General features: G+C 52.2%; 1 protein-coding gene across 5 annotated transcripts in view; it reads left to right on the forward strand.

Annotated features, from left to right (window-relative positions):
• The window catches only part of Bcar1 (BCAR1 scaffold protein, Cas family member), a 35,982-nt gene extending 25,671 nt beyond the window's left edge, over nucleotides 1–10,311 (forward strand). For 4 of the 5 annotated variants that reach the window (XM_074055650.1, XM_020160183.2, XM_020160184.2 and 1 more), the window contains exons 3-7: nucleotides 4,660–4,821; nucleotides 5,021–5,137; nucleotides 5,831–6,928; nucleotides 7,677–7,766; nucleotides 9,356–10,311. In XM_074055650.1, coding sequence (XP_073911751.1) covers nucleotides 4,660–4,821; nucleotides 5,021–5,137; nucleotides 5,831–6,928; nucleotides 7,677–7,766; nucleotides 9,356–9,868 — 1,980 coding nt within the window. In that variant the 3' untranslated portion in view covers nucleotides 9,869–10,311. The remainder of the gene's footprint in view (nucleotides 1–4,659; nucleotides 4,822–5,020; nucleotides 5,138–5,830; nucleotides 6,929–7,676; nucleotides 7,767–9,355) is intronic. The other variant, XM_020160185.2, reaches the window with a different exon arrangement.
• Nucleotides 10,312–18,839: the final 8,528 nt, after the last annotated feature.

The raw sequence follows: 18,839 nt of genomic DNA on the forward strand, positions 1-18,839 counted from the left end.
GTGCTAGGGGCTTCCGTGAGTCAGTCCTCTGGATAGGGGTCAAGCGCACCTGCAGGCTGTCCCTTGCTCCACAGGCCAACCATTCTCCACTTGTGGGACAAGACCACTGGGCTTCAGGCTGTGAGCTGGACACCCTTAGTTCCCCCTGCCTGTGTGCCCTGGGCCACCCCAAGGCGTCTACCTATGGAAGAAAGCAGGACTGAAGGCAAGGCCGCTTGGCTGCTTCAGGCTGAGTCCAGAGCAACTTTTCTTCACTTTTAGTTGACCTGTGTCTTCCCGTGCCAAAATCTCTTCAAGAGTTGGGGATGGAGTTTCTGGGCCCAGAAACAGAGGTGTCCCCCAGACTTTTAGGATAGAGTTGCCATGTCCAGCTCTCCTTGTCTCCTCCATGCCTGCCTTCCATAATAGTCACCTGAGACCACACCACCAGGGAGAATCTTAACATCCAGCTCTGTCCCAGCTGCCTGGGTTGTGCTCAGGGAAACACAGGCAGGCATGTATCCTGGAGGCCTTGGTGGGAGCAGCCACCTAATAATAAGCACAGAGCCTCTTAAGAGAAGCAACGCAGGCTCAGCCAGGTCAGCTTCCTGGGGCCCCACTCATGCCTCACATTCTCACCATGTCCAGTCCAGAGCCACCTGTGTCTAGAGAGAGAGTAGCCAAGTGGACACTCAGCCAAGGCTGAGGTGGGGAACTCACCAGTACCAGCTGGGCAGCAAGTCAGCAGGTAGTATCACCTCAAGCCTGTCCACAGAGCAGTCTGGCATCCAGGAGACTTGGCCAGGGGTCATGGGCAGGCAGAAGATGGTATTTCATGGTCCCTGGGTCACTGGCCCTCACTTCTTCTTGTCCTACTTCAACCATCTGACCAGAGACAGGTAGGTAGTAGAAACCTGTGCCATGCTGGTCTGGGCTGGGATGCCTGGAGTGGAGCTCCTCCCAAGCTGGCGCTGTGGAGTTGGGGAAGTGTGGGGTGTGGGAGACTGCCCTTAGGGAGGCAGTAGGAGCAGTGCCTGGCTGGTGAACCTTGGGACAGGTATGGTCTGTTTCCTCCACTTGCACACCTTCACCATATATAGCACACAGATGGATGCGTGTACCCACACCCATGGCACATGTCCTCAGCACCCTCCCCCATGTCTTTTCCTGGCACACCTGGTAGGCTGGGGCAGGCAGGAAAAGGAAGCCCTGTGGCCAGGAAGCATCAGTGAGACCCTCAACACTACTGCAGGGGGTTACTGACTGGGCCCTTCTCTGCCCAGATCTACTGGTGGAGCTGTCCACGCCTGTTTCCCAAGGGCCCTGACCTGGCTGAGGGTCCAGGAAGGGGAACCCTATGCCCAGCTGCCCAGGATGCCTCACCTCCTGGCCAGGGCAGCCTCTTTTATTTTATGAGCATGAAAGTGACGCTTATTTACCATAGAAAATGCATAGTGTGTGAGAAGTCTGGAGGTGGTACTCATCAAGGGAGATCACTGGGACGCTGCGGCATATTTGGTCCAGCATACTAGAGGCAATCTGTCTTTCACAGATTTGTGCTTTTGCATTTTGAGGCTGGAAATCAGACACCCACATTATACCTGTTGGCATGGCTGCCCCCAGTTTTGCCGTTTTGCTGCCTCTTCTGGCGGTGGGCACTAGATGGTCTTTGACCACTTGTGGTTTTATTACAAACTGCATGGCATTAAACATCTTGGTGTGTACATCTGTATCCAAATTTTGAGGTCTTGCCTTCGTAAGCTCCAGGGCCTCCCCAATGGGTGTCAGAACTCAGACCCATCTAGGGTAATGGTTATTTCAGGGCCATGGTTAACTGGACTGAGGAGGTGATGCCCTGGCCAGAACGATGTGTGAATGGGAGGAACCCTGGTCTCAGGAAGCCAATGGGGTGAGTGACAAGGCTGGGGCCAGAAGGGGTCTAACTCCAATGCAACACCCATCTGGTGTGGCTGGGAAAAGCAAAGTCAGGGCCACCCCAGGGCACCAGGACCTTCTGATTGGGGAATGGGTGCTACAAAGCTGAGAGCAGAGGCTCTTCATGACCATGTAGGACCCCAGGAGGGAAGGCATCTATGTAAGGCTATTCTTGAGGAAGCAACCTGATTTAAGTGCTGCAGCCTGCCAGGCATGGGGAACGTGCGAGTTCAGTCGTACCTGCCTGGATTTCATCCTCCTCACCTTGGAAGCTCTACCTCTTCTCAGGCTCCCGTGCTGGGCCCTTGAGCCAGAGGGGTGGAGGATGGGGCTGCAGAGATGAAGTAATCATCTGCGTGTCCCTATGGCACTCCTGTGACACTCCATTCACAGAAGAGAAAACGAGACTCCTAGATGTAGGGCTGGGTGCACCAGAGTGGGAAGCTGGCCCAGGTCAGTGGGATAGTGCCCATTTTGCAGAAGGCAGACACCAGCAGCTATGCTGCTTGGAGATGGTGGGCCCCCAGGATAGAACGCACAGCTGGGAGGCAGGGAGGAGTCTCCTCTTGTCTCTGTTCCCCACAACTGACACTTTGGCCTCTACAGGACCAAGGCTGCTCTGGAGGTTTCATCCTTGCCCTGACTGACAAGCTAAGGCGTGTTTCTGAGTTTAACCTCCTTTCCCCAGACACCTGGTTGTCAGGGATGGGATGGGGGGACTGCAGTCTTCCTGCCCAGCCTCAACTGCATGTGTACGTGTGTGTGTGTGTGTGTGTGTGTGCGCGCATATGAGTGTGTATGGCTGACATTACATCCTATGCCTTGTACTCTTGTTCTCTCCACAGTGTGTATGTGTGTGTGTGTCAGGGAGTGTCTGTATCTCCACCTCTTCCTCCTGGCCTCTAGCTGTGCTCCCCAACTCCCCAGGGGCCTCCAGATCCTGCTAGCGAGCCTCAGGTGCAGGACAGGGTGGTTTGTGATTAGCAGGGCTCAGCAGCTCTCTGAAGAATTCATTTTCCTAATAAGCTTCTCCCTGTTGGCAGCTGGCTTACTCTTGTTTTTCTAACAGAAAAACATTTGCTGGCCAGCATGGCTGCTCACTGTCACTCAACTCTGCAGCAGGAGTAACAAGCTGCCCTAATAGCCTGGGTGTGGGGTCTGGCCTCTAGTGGCCTCAGCCTGTGCTCTCAGCCTTGTCTTGTCTACATGAGGGTGAGATGGGTTTGCAGGGACTGGGGAGGCACTCACTCCACCTCCTGGCACTAAGTCTGGGCTTGCCTCTTGGTCCCCACCTGGAGGCCAAGGGTCTGGAGGAGCTGTAGACCTTGACTCAAGGACCAGCCAACCTGCTACATCCAGCCAGCCCCCACCTGCCCCACTGTTGAAAGGTTCCAGCATCTAAAAATAGCTCTGGAGGAGACTCAAGTCTAGGGCTTGCAGAGGGAGATGAATCTGGAGAGGTGGCTGCAACTTCACCCCCAGACACTGGTGTGGAAAAGGCCCTGATGGCACCAGCACACACCAACCTGCTGGGCTCTCCTGCCAGAAGGGGCCCTGAATCCCAGCTGGCCCAAGTGTTGAACGCCTGTTGGGGGCCTGGACAGGGTTCTGGGAGCATTGAGCCTCAGGGAGGGTGTGTGTGGGTAGGGCCTGAGTCAACCCTGTCCCAGACATCCCCTTTGATTAGGGAACAAAGGGCTTTTCTGTGGAGAGAGATGAACAGGGAACCCCGTGGGGGAGGCTGCCTGTGCCTGGTTGGAGAATCCTGAAGGACAGGAGGCTCCCTGCATGCCCCCGCCCCCTTCAGACTGGGCTCTGGTGTGAGGGGCAGCACGCTCCTGGGAGGGGTGGTGAGTATTCCAGGCAGATCCCCGGCCCCTGCCTACCCTTTGTACAGTGCCAGAGCTTTGCTGCTGTGGCACCCTGCCATGGATCCTGGCCAGAGTCAGAGCCTCTGGGGGGAAGGGACTGACCTCCGACCATCAGCCCCCCCACTGAGGCCTTCCCTTTTCAGATGGGAAAGGTAGCTCCATGGGTGTGGCGGCAGAGGAAAGGGGTCTTGAGTCTAGTTGCAACTCCCCTTGCCCACATGCTTAACCTTCCAAACCAGCCCTGGCCATATGCCCAAGAACCGGCCCTGTGACTGCTCTCAGGCCTCTCCCCAAGCTGTGCCATGGGGGCCAGGGAAGGGCAGCTTGCTGTACCTGCATCTCCAGAGCCTGGTCCTATGGGTATTTCCTTGCTGAATAGGCCTTTCTGAGAAGAGGCAACTGGGAAGTGTCAATAGGAAAGTCACAGGAGGCCTTACATGGGGGCGTCTTGTCCAGCAGGTCTGGGACCCTAGTCCAGGGTGGCCCCCTTGCCCCTCTGGCAGTGCCCTCTGGAGCCAGGACCTCAGCCCTACATCCTGCCTGTCCTTCCCCACCCCCTGTCATCCCAAATGCACCTGTGGAACCTTCTGGGTTATCCAGCTATAGTGACTTTCTGTTACTTGGCCCAGAACCAGACAACTCTAAACAAAACTCAGAGGTCTAATTATTGTACCCCAAGTGCTTCATTTTACTACAGAAACAGCAAAAATAAATACACAAGGGATGATAACCAATGCCTCTAAGCCTACCCTTGGGAAGCCTCCCCCCACCCCCATACACACCTTTATGTACCTTACCATGCCTCAGGCAGTCTCCTGAAAGGCCTCTGGGTGGGTCATGAGGGCTGGTGATACAGTCTGCTGTTTACCTCTAGGTGGTGGTACCCACCCGAGTGGGACAGGGCTATGTATTTGAGGCCTCCCAGCCAGAGCAGGACGAATATGACATCCCACGCCACTTGCTGGCCCCAGGGTCCCAGGACATCTACGATGTGCCACCTGTTCGGGGACTGCTTCCCAGCCAGTATGGCCAGGAGGTAGGTGTTGGGAGACTGGGGGCGGGAGAGGGTGGGGATTATAAGTCTGTGCCTGTACTTGGCCCTAGCTCAGGGAACTGGATTTTCTCAGTCCCAGCCAGGTCCTGGGGTAGGTGCCTTGGAATTTCTGCTCTCCCCATTAAACAAGTGCCGTGGTTCTGGCACTTGTATTACTATACCCTTTTTTCATGCCCTTCAGGTATACGACACACCCCCCATGGCTGTCAAGGGTCCCAATGGCAGAGACCCATTGCTGGATGTGTATGATGTGCCTCCCAGCGTGGAGAAGGGCCTGCCACCTTCCAATCACCATGCGGTAAGCAACTGGCAAAACCTGGGACCTCAGAGGCTTCCTGGGGGTAGTTGAGGATTGGCTGGATGTGTGCTGGGTTGGGGACTGGTGTCTGGAGAGCTCAGGTCCACCCCTCCCTTGCTGTGGAACAGATGTGGAAACCAAGCTACCATCTGGGCCTCAGCTTCATCATCTGGAAAATGGCCCATGGAAGGAAGGGCCTTCTCAGAATGTTCTTGAAAAGGGTTGTCAGTGAGGTGAACACAAAATTTGTCATCCAAACCATGACACTTTCACTTTGAAAGTGAAAGGGAGACTAGTAATTACATAGGACTGTCCTAAACCAAAATATGACACGCAAAGTTCAGTCAGAGCTTACTGTGCTACAGAGCAGAAAGTCCATGGTGTGGTGATGATGTGGTAGAGGAGGTGGTGGTGGCAGTGACAGCAGCAGTGGTGACACAATAGCTAACCTCTGCCTATGTGTTCGGAGTTAGTCACTTAAATTAATACACATGTAATCCTCATAACATCCCTGTGAAGGAGTTCCTCATCTTACAGATGGGTGGTGCCAGAGCTGGGTTCCTAGCCATCACCATCCTGAGTAACATCATGATTGGTGTGGGCACCAGGCAGGTCTGTATGTGGCTGGGTCCTGCCTCCAGCTCCTGGGGTGGGCATATGGAGGACAGCCTTGACCACCACTTGGTCCCCCAGGTGTATGATGTTCCACCGTCTGTGAGCAAGGATGTGCCTGATGGCCCGCTGCAGCGTGAGGAGACTTACGATGTGCCCCCTGCCTTCGCCAAGGCCAAGCCCTTTGACCCAGCCCGCCACCCACTGATCCTTGCTGCACCTCCTCCAGACTCCCCACCAACTGAGGATGTATATGATGTTCCACCCCCTGCTCCCGACCTCTACGATGTGCCACCAGGCTTGCGGCGGCCTGGCCCCGGCACCTTGTATGATGTGCCCCGTGAACGGGTACTTGCTTCTGATGTGGCTGACGGCAGTATGGTTGACAATGGTGTATATGCTGTGCCCCCACCAACTGAGCGAGAGGCCCCAGCTGATGCCAAGCGCCTGTCAGCCTCCAGCACAGGCAGCACGCGCAGTAGCCAGTCAGTGTCCTCCTTGGAGGTGTCAGTGCTAGGCCGGGAGCCCCTGGAGCTGGAGGTTGCTGTGGAATCCCTGGCACGGCTACAGCAAGGTGTGAGCGCCACCATAGCCCACCTTTTGGACTTGGTGGGTAGTGCCGGTGGGGCTGGCAGCTGGCGTAGTACCTCTGAGCCTCAGGAGCCACCAGTGCAGGACCTGCGTGCTGCGGTGGCTGCTGTCCTGGGGGCTGTCCATGAGCTGCTAGAGTTTGCCCGCAGCGCTGTGAGCAATGCCACCCACACTTCTGACCGCACCCTGCATGCCAAACTTAGCCGGCAGCTGCAGAAGATGGAGGACGTGTACCAGACGCTGGTGGCCCATGGTCAAGTCCTTGACAGTGGCCGGGGAGGCACAGGGTTCACCACTGAAGACCTGGACCACCTGGTAGCCTGCTCACGGGCTGTGCCCGAAGACGCCAAGCAGCTGGCCTCCTTCTTGCATGGCAATGCCTCGCTGCTCTTCAGACGGACCAAGGCCTCTGCCCCGGGGCCAGAGGGGGGCGGCCTTCTGCACCCTAACCCCAGTGACAAGGCCAGCAGCATCCAGTCACGGCCCCTGCCGTCACCCCCCAAGTTCACCTCCCAAGACTCCCCAGATGGGCAGTACGAGAACAGTGAGGGGGGCTGGATGGAGGATTATGACTACGTCCACCTGCAGGTGGGTGTCTTCCCTGCGTAGGCCACAGGCTCTGACTCTGCTACTCTTCTTGTAAGGAGCCATCCCTCTCCCCCTGCACACACACACACAAAGTTCTTATGGTCAGAGGGAGATTTGGGCTCTACGATTGGTCACTGGTGAGTCCCAGCACCCTCACCTTACCCCATCTTGGGCCTGATGGTTAGCCAGGCTTTGTCCCCGGATCCTGCAGTAACAGCCAGTGACGGCTCCCAGATATCTCAAGGGCTGAGCTTCGCTAGCGAGCACAGCAGATGTGACTCCATTCTGTTTAGAGAGGCCGGTTCTGAAAGATGAAAACGGACACCAAGACATGGGGAGTGGGAAGGTGGGGTGGGAGTGTACCTCTGAGGCTGCTTCCCTTGAACAAAACACCTGCATGGTAGCTAAATGGAAGTCCTGGTAAGGAGCATTCCAGTCTGAGTGCCCACAGGTGCCGAGGCCTGGCTGAGGAGGCTTTGATTCCTCCTGCTGTGGGAGCCAGACCAGGAAGGGTGCCATGGCCGCAGGTAGTGAGTGTATCCTCTGTGGGTGTCCTGCCTGTGCCCAGCCCTTTCCTGCAATGTCTGCTTCCCTGGGCCTAGTGGCTACTCCACCAGCCTGAGTGTGAGCCTGTGCGTGTCTTCAGCGCCACCTGGTGGTGCTGGCATCCTTGCCGTACCCCATGGCACCTAGTGGCCGTCCTGGCCCAGATGAGACTTCTCAGGCCAGCCTTGTCTCTCCCCTCCAGGGGAAGGAGGAGTTTGAGAAGACCCAGAAGGAGCTGTTGGAAAAGGGCAACAGCATGCGGCAGGGGAAGGGCCAGCTGGAGCTGCAGCAGGTGAGGCTCCCAGCCTGGCTCAAGGACCACGGACCCCAGGCCTTGCCCAGTGAATCCTGAGGCCCTAAGGCCCCAGCTTCTCCTGGGATGGTTGCCTCCTGTGACAGGGACAGCCAGTCACTGTCCAAACCTCATGCCCTTCTCCATCTTTTGGTTTGGTTTGGTTTGGTTTATTTTAGTTTATTTTGAAGTAGAATATCACTGTGTTGTCCAGGCTGGTCTTGAACTCCTGGACTCAAGTGATCCCTCTGCTTCGGCCTCCTGAGGCACCACAGGTGCATGCTACTACTGCACCTTGGCTGATTTGGTTGATTTTAAGTGAGAGAGCTGGGGCAATAGCTCAGTGGCAGAGCACTTGACTAGCATTCTTGAAGCCCTGGATTCAGTCATTAGCACCTCAATAAATGAGCACAATTAAGTTATTATCAGAGTAATAATAACTGACATCATAGAGATCACAGAACAGTGTAAGAGTGGAAAACAAATACTGGCACCCACAGGCAGACACAGGAGCTGGAACTGGGGGTGGCTTCCACCAGCCAGCTCCTTTCCTTGGCCTCCCGGTGCCTGTTGGAGATGAGACTTGGGAGCAGCTACACTCTGCCTCTGTGTCCAGCATTTTTCCCCAGCATTAAACCTTCTTCATAAATTCTTTTTAAGAGGCCACATAAAGTCTATTGTTGAATGTTTATGTTGTACCCAGTTCTTATTTTAAATAATAGTGCTGTGTTTATTCACAGACAGAGTTTTCTTCTTATTTTGAATTATTTCCTAGGATAGGAAAGGGTGTTTTTGTTTTGTTAGTGTTTCTAATTTTTTTTAAATTTTTAGTTGATACATAGTTGTGCATGTGTATGGAGAACAGTATGGCATCTTGATACATGTATACAATGTATAATGATCAGATGAAGGTAATTGCCCTAAGCTGTTACCTCAAACATTGATCATTTAGTTGTGGTAGGAACATTCAAAACCCTCTCTGCTAGGTATTTCAAAATGTTGTCAGACATAGTACTGTGCTATACAGTGCCAGCAGTCATTCCTCCTATCCATCTATCCCCTGTACTGGCTAACCATCCTCTCTCCATCCTTTTCTCTCTCAGAGCCTTTCTACCCTCTGGAAACCACTCTGAAAGTGGTGTTTCTGAAAAGTACTAAGGGCATGTAATTCTGATTATGAAGATAATTTGAAAAGTTAAAATACAAGGGCAAAACTATTGCCATCAAGGTTCCCTTGCCTCATGTTCTCCAGGCGTGGAGAAAGAAGGCAGAGGACAGTGTGCCCCACAAGTGAGGCTTGTTGTAGCTACCTCATGGGGGATATAGAGAATCAGTGAGGGGAGTGTGAAGTGCACAGGAAAGGACACAAACAAAAATTACACAGGTAGTGACATGGATTCTCCATGGTTTTAGGAAATAAACATGTCCTTCATCCTTCCTCTGCACTCTTTCGACATGACTAGACCCTGTAGTCCTGTCACTGGACATTTAGGTTGTTCCTGATTTTACTTTGGTGGGCAGTACCGAGATGAATACAAATTGTTCCCCATGTCTGTGACTCAGCCTAACCTTGTTCTTGCTCCCCCCAGCTAAAGCAATTTGAGCAACTCGAGCAGGAGGTGTCGCGGCCCATAGACCATGACCTGGCCAACTGGACACCTGCCCAGCCTCTGGCACCGGGACGGACAGGTGGCCTGGGGCCCTCCGACCGGCAGCTGCTACTCTTCTACCTGGAGCAGTGCGAGGCCAACCTGACCACACTGACAGACGCAGTAGAGGCCTTCTTCACCGCCGTGGCCACCAACCAGCCACCCAAGATCTTTGTGGCACACAGCAAGTTCGTCATTCTCAGTGCCCACAAGCTGGTGTTTATTGGGGACACGTTGTCACGGCAGGCCAAGGCAGCCGATGTGCGCAGCCAGGTGACCCACTACAGCAACCTGCTGTGTGACCTCCTACGTGGCATTGTGGCCACCACCAAGGCTGCTGCCCTGCAGTACCCGTCACCTGCTGCTGCCCAGGACATGGTAGACAGGGTCAGGGAGCTGGGCCACAGCACTCAGCAGTTCCACCGGGTCCTGGGCCAGCTGGCTGCTGCCTGAGAGTAGATAACCAGAGTGTGGGGGCAGGGGAGGGGCAGTGATGGTCTGAGCCACCCCAGGCACCCATCTTAGGAGTCAGTGTCCTGCAAGCTTGGGGACAGGTAACCCCAGCTCTGCCACAGGCTGGTGCCCTCAACCGTCTGGGGATTTGTACATATTTGTGACAGGGCAGGTGGAGGACGGTGGCTCCTCAGAGGCAATGAAGCTGAGGAGCTGGCTGGTGCTCTTCCCTGAGAGTGTACTGTGGGCCAAGAAGACCAGGGCTGGAGCACATGGCTCTCCCAGCCCACAGGGCTCCTGTGACCCCTTGGCCTGATCCTGTCCCCATGACAGGAGAGAACAGTGGTACACCAGGAGAAAACCTAAAAAACTATTTTTCATTATTGATTTTCCAATCATTTGACTAATAGTCTACATTTAATAAAATTTGTAAATGAAAAGCAGCTTTCTAAGGTGTATGAGAGACAAGAGAGGGCCCAGGGGTGGGAAGGCAGCTATGTCCTCAGCCCAGGGGGCCACAGTAAAAACAATGGGTTTAAGGAGAAATGACTTAAGAGGGTAAACACTGGAGGGTGGAAGAAAACTGGATCCCTTCAGAAGGGAACCCAGGCTGGGCCAGGGAGGTGAGACTGGCTGTCACCTGCAAAGTGGGGCCTTGGAAAACAGGTGGGATGGGGAGAGGACTGCACAGGGCCTGAGGCCCAGAAGGCTTGGCATGAGCACAACTCAGCAAGGTGGCAACTGCACATTTTCCTGGCATTTTGGCACCTGGAGCCAGGAGCAGCTCCAGGAGGAGGACAGGCCAAGTTGGGGCACACTGCACAGGAAGAAGTTCATTTCTACAGATCTTACCCAGACCTTTGCTCTTAGAAGGAAACTCATCTCTGTTTGTAGAACTCTACAGAGTGTTATTTGACTTACACATGGACTTGGCCTCCAAATTAGGAAGGCAGAAGCCTAGTGCCAGCCCTTGCTCTGGGCCTGTGTCTGTTCTCTCTGTACTTTTGCTGGCAGCCTGTGCCTGAGATGGGGTCACCTCAGTGCTGCTCCCAGCTCTACCATTCTGCATATGAATTTGGGCCTCAGTTTCCCTGCCTATACAAAGAAAGGGGCAGGGCAGGGGATCTGCTAGCCCATTTAACTCTAAACTCCACAGAAGGGCCTCACTGATGTCATCCAGCCTCCCATCCCTTCACCACCCTGGTGAGAACAGAAGTGAAGAGGCAAGCCTTTGCTCTTGATGGTTTTATTCAGATGTGGGTTGGGAGGTGACTCAGTTAACTTCCAGAACTTCCCAAATGCAGGCATACACAACAGGAGTGGAGATGGATCAGGTACCACTGTGCCAGGACATGATGCCCACCAGGGTCCAGATTCCATCCTGCTGACAGACCAGAGGGCCAGGACTTCCACACACTGGAGCAAGAAAATGAAGCCTCCAGCAGGGATAGGTGAGCCTGAGCCAGAGGGTGCTGAACCATGTGGGATTGTTGGGCTCCCAACCAGATTTAGGATAGGCCAAACGCTCTCCCACCCCCCAGTGAAACAGACCTCTGCTTCAGGACCCTTCTGTCATTAGCTCTCATTTTTATTCATGTTTGTTGGGTCTTTAATTCAGAGGATTTTGAGAAAATGGAAAAATTTAAGACTGGGTTGCAATTTACAAGTATGCTTGGAATTTAGACCAAAAACCAAAATTCATCACATACTCCAAAAAGCCCCTGCAGAGACACTCGGCGTTGTGCATTGTACTGGATGTTGCTTCGGCCTGTTGTGGCACCATAGAGCCTAGAGGGAAGCCTTGGGACTGTGACAGCAGCAGGGACATTGTTTTGGAGAAATGTGTAGGTGTGGCCATACTCAACAGTGTGATGTCAAGAGCAGCACACACGGTACAAAGTGGATGCTGGAAAATTGTTGGGATGAGGTTAGGGGTGGGCAGACCCGAGTGGAAGATACCCGGAATTCAGGGGAGACTCGATATGGAGAAGCTGGGCACCAGCGGCTCACATTTGTAATCCCAGCTACTTGGGAGGCTGAGATCGGGAGGACAACAGTTAAAGGCCAGCCCAGACAAATAGTTCACAAGACCCCATCTCCAAAATAACCAGAGCAAAAATGGACTGGAGGTGTGGCTCAAGCAGTTCAGTGCCTGCTTTGCAAGTGCAAAGCCCTGTCCCACCAAAAAAATGTGAGACAGGGAGTGCAGGCCTCGCCTCCCTAGTCCCCAGAGCCTGCTGCAGCCCCGTGACCCACCCACCTCCCAACTTCCTTAGCAACCCTTAGAACCTGGACGGCTCCTGGACAGAGCCAAGGTCAGACACCCTGGCCACCACAAAGTGGCTCTTCCTGGAGAGAGAAGGTGGCTTGGAGGGCGCCAGGAAGTGTGTGTGTCCAGTGGGCTGAGCCCAGCTTGGCAGCCAGATTTTATGGTCACAGGCAAAGCTCTCTTGCTCTGACATGTTTCACATCTACACATAAAGCCACGACTGCCCAGCTGGGCTGAGGTGAGGGCAGTGAGGGCCACTGGGGTGTATATCCAGCAGAGGCTGCTCTGCCTATGGCTGTGGGATAGGAACAGCTTGTTTCCAGCCTACAGTTTTCCTCAGACCCTTTCCTTCTGGGCACATTGCTTGGTTGGAGCTGATGGTGACAGAAAGAGACTCCCAAGTGTCCCCAGTCCAGACCTGAGTCCAGACCTCACCCAGTTGGCAGCAGTGACTGCCCAATCCTCACTGATGAGGGAGCCTCCCACAGAAGTGGAAGCCGGTTTTGTCCTGGGGAGGAAGAAGGGCAGCACCCTCAGCCTGACCCAGCCCAGAGAGCACCCACATGCCCAGAATGCACCCCTCATCTGCAGGAAGTCAAACAGCAGTATCGAGAGGCCTAGAGGGCAAGGCCAGAGCTATTGGTAGGTGGCCAGCAGGGTGCCAGGTGAAGGAGAAGGGGGAATATGGTGCCCCACCATGGCTGTGGGGAGAGTCTTAGAGGTAGAAGCACTTACATGCCCCCTTTCCTTCGAGGCATTGGACCATGACAGGTGGGTGTGACCTGGGGCTTCCTGGCTGCCTGAGTCTCCACTTACCGGTGCCACTGGCAGAGGGGGTCACTGAGGATGACCCAGAAGAAAGCCCTGGTGTTTAGCCTAGGGGCTCTCCCTGAGGAGCCCCCGTTATATCCTGGAGCCCACCAATCGCAGCCTGCCGCACCATCCCCCCCTTATCACAAGTCCTTGGGACTAATAAGGCCATCCAGCTGTGCTGCTTATGGGCCTGGGAAAGAGGTAGCCCTGGAACTTCAGCTTGGAGTTAGTTTCTCCATCTGCACATAGCAGTCACACAGTTGCCACCCTCACAGGGTTGGTGTGAGGATGTGTGACCAATAAGCACAAAGCACTTGTTCTATTCCTGGCACATAGTGGGAACTAAGTGAATAGAGGTTTAAAAGAGCAATCTCAAGGTTCTAAAACGGCAAGGTTTGAAGGGCCAAGCTGCTAACTGTCCCTCCAGATTTTATCTTCCCTGGCCTCTTTACAGGCCTCATTCCCCTTGGGGGTTTCATACTGGCTGGGAGGTGGGGGGAAAGACAAGGAGTAGGGGGGTCCCCAGCTGCCAGTTTCTGAGGTGGTTCTGGGACCATGAGGGGGCATGTGACCTGAGGCCAGTGGCACTCAGAGGGTGAGAGTGACTCATTCAGGTTCACAACACTGCACAGCTGAACTAGGAACAGAATTGGGGCAAAAGGGCTGGGTGTCTACCGAAGGCAGTGCCCAGGAGAGCCCAGCAGAAGAACCAGAGGTAGGCCATGGTGTTGGACTCACAGAGGTGTATTGCACCTGCTGGGCGATCCCCATTATAACCCTGCACACGAGGCTGTTATCTGAGACCTTGAATCCCTCCCCTGGGTGCTTGCCCAAGGAGCAGCATGTGCCAGAGCAGGGCTGGCTCAGGAGGCTGGGATGGCAGCAGCTGCAGCCCACAGCTAAGTTTGGGGCCAAGGATCCAAGGCCAAAGTAGGGCTGAACAGTAGGCCTTCACCCAGTCTTCTACCCACAGGCTCGGCCTTCTTTCTGCTTGAGGTTTGAGTTCAGAAGCCCCTGATCTAAGCCCCAGCCTGCGGCTTGTAGTGTACAGAAACTTAAATAGTGTAGTTGATTTGTTTTTTCGGGAGCCTTTGAGCAGTGTAGGGATAAGTTCAAGGAGGAGGCCTTCACCCCATGGTGTAGGACAGGATAAGGGGAGCATTGAGTGGCCAGGTGCTAAGGATATTCTGCCTGGTCCTGTGATGGCCAAGAAAACTCGGAGAGGGTTCCTGTAAAGGGTATGGGCTGTGGGCAGAGTGGCTCAGAGGGATAGACTGCCCACGTACACTGAGCAGGGTCCCTTCCCACAGGCACCAGTGTGTATTGGCCCATGGAGCTGGTCATGTGGTGTCCTGCCAGGGGGTCCAGCTGTTACCCCATGAGAGCTGATGCAGTCTGGATTAAGGTAAAGTGAGGTAGGGAGACTCAGTTCTTGGTTTGGGTGACCCCCAACAATTGAGGAACTTGGAAAGAGGGAGAGATTTTAAGTTGAGGCTGACGGGTGTCCCAACAGGCGCTGGAAAATGGTATCCCATGGCTACTCTGTGTGTGTGTGTGTGTGTGTGTGTGTGTGTGTGTGTGTGTGTTACTGGTGTTTGAACTCAGGGCATACACCTTGAGCCAATTCAGCAGCCCTATTTTTGTGATGGGTTTTTTTGAGATAGGGTCTCACAAACTATTTGCCCAGGCTGGCTTTGAACCACGATCCTCCTGATCTCTGCCTCCTGAGTAGCTGGGATTATAGGCGTGAGCCACTGGTGGCCAGCCCCATGGAGATTCTTAATTTCCTCTTCATTGACCACTGTCACGTCTTGTTCAAAGCACAGGTTTCGGTGTCAGGCAGCTGTGGAGCACTGAGCAGTTTACTTACCCTCTCTGATCTGTTTGCATGTATGTAAATGAGGAAGCTTATAGTATGAGTCCCCTAGCACTAATACATTTTGAGTGTATTAGGACCAGGTGTAACATAAGCCATGCTGGTCAGCAGTTTGTAGTCTTTCCTGAATGGCCTGTTCATGGCCCTTGCTTATTTCAGAGGGTGGTCTAATGACAAGAGTGATGGCCACAGGTTTTAAGTGGGAAGGCAGGGCACAAAAAAGATGTAGTGTGGCCTGGCCTATATTAAAGCCCACTTACTACAAGTCAGTTCATCCTGTCACCGGTGGCTTGCCAGGCCCCTCCTGGAGAAAAATCCATCCTAGTTTTAGCAAACTTACACTGGGGGGAAGCGGTGGGGTTATTGAGGAAAAGAGCAAAGAAAAAGAGTCAAATGCACATCACCACCAGCTAAGAAGTTGTATCATTTTCTTTACTGGAGGGCCACTCTGAAGGGGACATTTACAACCTAAGAGTCTGCAGGAATAACCAAGGCCTTTTTTTAAATTATTATTCATATGTGCATACAACGTTTGGGTCATTTCTCCCCCTTCCCCCCACCCCCTCCCATAGCCAAGGCCTTTCTGGGAGGAGGCGATGTACAGGTAAACGGAAGAGCCACGACAAGTGCCGCGACGCAGGGACCTCGGGGCCCGCGTGGCCCTGGGGGAGTGAAGCGCCCGAGGTCAGCAGCAAGGGTGGAGCGAGAAGGTGCAACCCGAGGAAGGGCCCTGGCCAGGGCGCTGCACCTCCTGCCCGCCAGGCGGAGCAGGAAAGCGGACGGAGGCCACGCCCCCGGCGCGGCCACGCCTGAGGCCCCGCCCAGCACCTCTGACACGTGACCGTGGGAACGCACAGCTGGCCTTGCACCTCCCGCCCAGGGGCGGGGCCTGTGGGAACCGCGCAGCTGCAGAGGGCGGGGGCGGCGTGCGCAGATGCCCGACTCTCGCCATAGCGCGGAGCGGACACTGGTGCTGAGCTCCCAACCCCCACCTGAGAGGAAGGACCCCCGAAAGGCGGAGAGTCTGGAAGCAGGCGCTCCTAGACTTGGGGCTGGGCAGAGCCTTGTCCCCCGCCACGTGTTGGAGGTCCCCATTGGGCCATTCCTTTTTTCTTTCCTAAACGGAAGTGCGTTTTACCTACGGCAAAATGCACCCATTTAAAGTGTAGACAGGTGGAGAACTCTTGCTGAGCGTGTATAGCCCTGCAGTTACCACGTCCGAATGGACCAACATTTCCCTCACCCCAGGAAGACCCTCTGCCCTTTGGTGTCAGTCCCCGTCGCCAGAAGCAACTGCTATTCTGATCGTTTTCCTGTAGGTTAGGTTTAGTTTTGATCTTAATTTTAAATTGCATTCAAGTATACTATATAATTATCATCTTAACTTTTTTTTCTTTTCTGCACTTAGGATTGTACCCGGGGTATCATTCATGCTAGGCAAGTGCTGGACCACTGTGCTAACATCCCCCAGTCCCTTTTAACTGTATTTTTGAGATAGGGTCTCTAAATTGTCCAGACTGGTTTTGAATTTGTAATCTTCCTGCCTCAGTCTACTGAGTGCTGAGATTACAGGTGGCACCGATACACCCAGCTTTTTTTTCTTTTTGGCAGTACTGGGATTTGAACTCAGGGCCTTGCGCTTGCTGGGCAGGCGTTCTACCACCCCTTTCTTGGTTGAGTATTTTTCAACATAGGGTCTGGAGAACTATTTGCCAGGGCTAGCTTTGAAACGTGAGCCGCCTCACGAGTTGCTAGGATTACAGGCGCGTGCAACTGCTGCCTTCCTTGGTCTGGCATTTCCAGTGAAAGAGGTCACACAGTGCGGACTCTTATGTATGGCTTTTTCACTCAGCACCGTTTTTTTGTTTTTTTTTTTTAAGTCCCTCCATTTTGTTGCATGTATCAGCAGTTTCTTCCTTTGTATTAAAACTGAAGTGTTCCACTGTAGGAACGCACTACAATTCGTCCATCTAGCCTCTAGTTTTAAACTATTAGAACAGTTGGTCGGAATGCCAGAGACAAGGCTTTATACAGAATCGTGTTCATTTCTCTTGGGTCAGTGCCTAGCGGAGGAATGGCTGGGTCACAGGGGTGGGATGTGGCTATGGAAGCTGTCAAGCAGTTTCCACACTGGTTCCCACCTTTTCCTTTAATAGCAAAACAGTTAAAACCCCGGAGAAAAATTAAAACCATTCCCTCTAAAATCAGGAACCAGACAAGGATGCCCACTATCTCCACTCCTATTCAACATAGTACTGGAATTCCTAGCCAGAGCAATTAGGCAAGAAGAAGGAATAAAAGGAATACAAATAGGTAAAGAAACTGTCAAAATATCCCTATTTGCAGACGACATGATCCTATACCTTAAAGACTCAAAAAACTACTCAGAAGCTTCTAGACATCATCAATAGCTATAGCAAGGTAGCAGGATATAAAATCAACATAGAAAAATCATTAGCATTTCTATACATAACAATGAGCAAACGGAAAAAGAATGTATGAAAACAATTCCATTTACAATAGCCTCAAAAAAAAATCAAATACCTAGGTGTAAACCTAACAAAAGATGTGAAAGACCTCTACAAGGAAAACTATACACTTCTGAAGAAAGAGATTGAGGAAGACTATAGAAAGTGGAGAGATCTCCCATGCTCATGGATTGGTAGAATCAACATAGTAAAAATGTCTATACTCCCAAAAGTAACCTACATGTTTAATGCAATTCCCATCAAAATTCCAATGACATTCATCAAAGAGATTGAAAAATCTACTGTTAAATTTATATGGAAACACAAGAGGCCACGAATAGCCAAGGCAATACTCAGTCAAAAGAACAATGCAGGAGGTATCACAATACCTGACTTCAAACTATATTACAAAGCAATAACAATAAAAACAGCATGGTACTGGCACAAAAACAGACATGAAGACCAGTGGAACAGAACAGAGGATCCAGATATGAAGCCACACAACTATAAGCAACTTATCTTTGACAAAGGAGCTAAAAATATACGATGGAGAAATAGCAGCCTCTTCAACAAAAACTGCTGGGAAAACTGGTTAGCAGTCTGCAAAAAACTGAAACTAGATCCATGTATATCACCCTATACCAAGATTAACTCAAAATGGATCAAGGATCTTAATATCAGACCCCAAACTCTTAAGTTGATACAGGAAAGAGTAGGAAATACTCTGGAGTTAGTAGGTATAGGTAAGAACTTTCTCAATGAAACCCCAGCAGCACAGCAACTAAGAGATAGCATAGATAAATGGGACCTCATAAAACTATAAAGCTTCTGTTCATCAAAAGAAATGGTCTCTAAACTGAAGAGAACACCCACAGAGTGGGAGAAAATATTTGCCAACTATACATCAGACAAAGGACTGATAACCAGAATATACAGGGAACTTAAAAAACTAAATTCTCCCAAAACTAATGAACCAATAAAGAAATGGGCAGGTGAACTAAACAGAACTTTCTCAAAAGAAGAAATTCAAATGGCCAGAAAACACATGAAAAAATGCTCACCATCTCTAGCAATAAAGGAAATGCAAATTAAAACCACACTAAGATTCCACCTGACCCCTGTTAGAATAGCCATCATCAGCAACACCACCAACAACAGGTGTTGGCGAGGATGCGGGGAAAAAGGAACCCTCTTACACTGTTGGTGGGAATGTAAACTAGTACAACCACTCTGGAAAAAAATTTGGAGGCTACTTAAAAAGCTGGACATCGATCTACCATTTGATCCAGCAATACCACTCTTGGGGATATACCCAAAAGACTGTGACTCCAGAGGCACCTGCACACCCATGTTTATTGCGGCACTATTCACAATAGCCAAGTTATGGAAACAGCCAAGATGCCCCAGCACTGACGAATGGATTAAGAAAATGTGGTATCTATACACAATGGAATTTTATGCAGCCATGAAGAAGAACGAAATGTTATCATTCGCTGGTAAATGGATGGAATTGGAGAACATCATTCTGAGTGAGGTTAGCCTGGC

Source organism: Castor canadensis, chromosome 15 (assembly GCF_047511655.1).
Source record: "Castor canadensis chromosome 15, mCasCan1.hap1v2, whole genome shotgun sequence".
NCBI classification, from domain to species: Eukaryota; Metazoa; Chordata; class Mammalia; order Rodentia; family Castoridae; genus Castor; species Castor canadensis.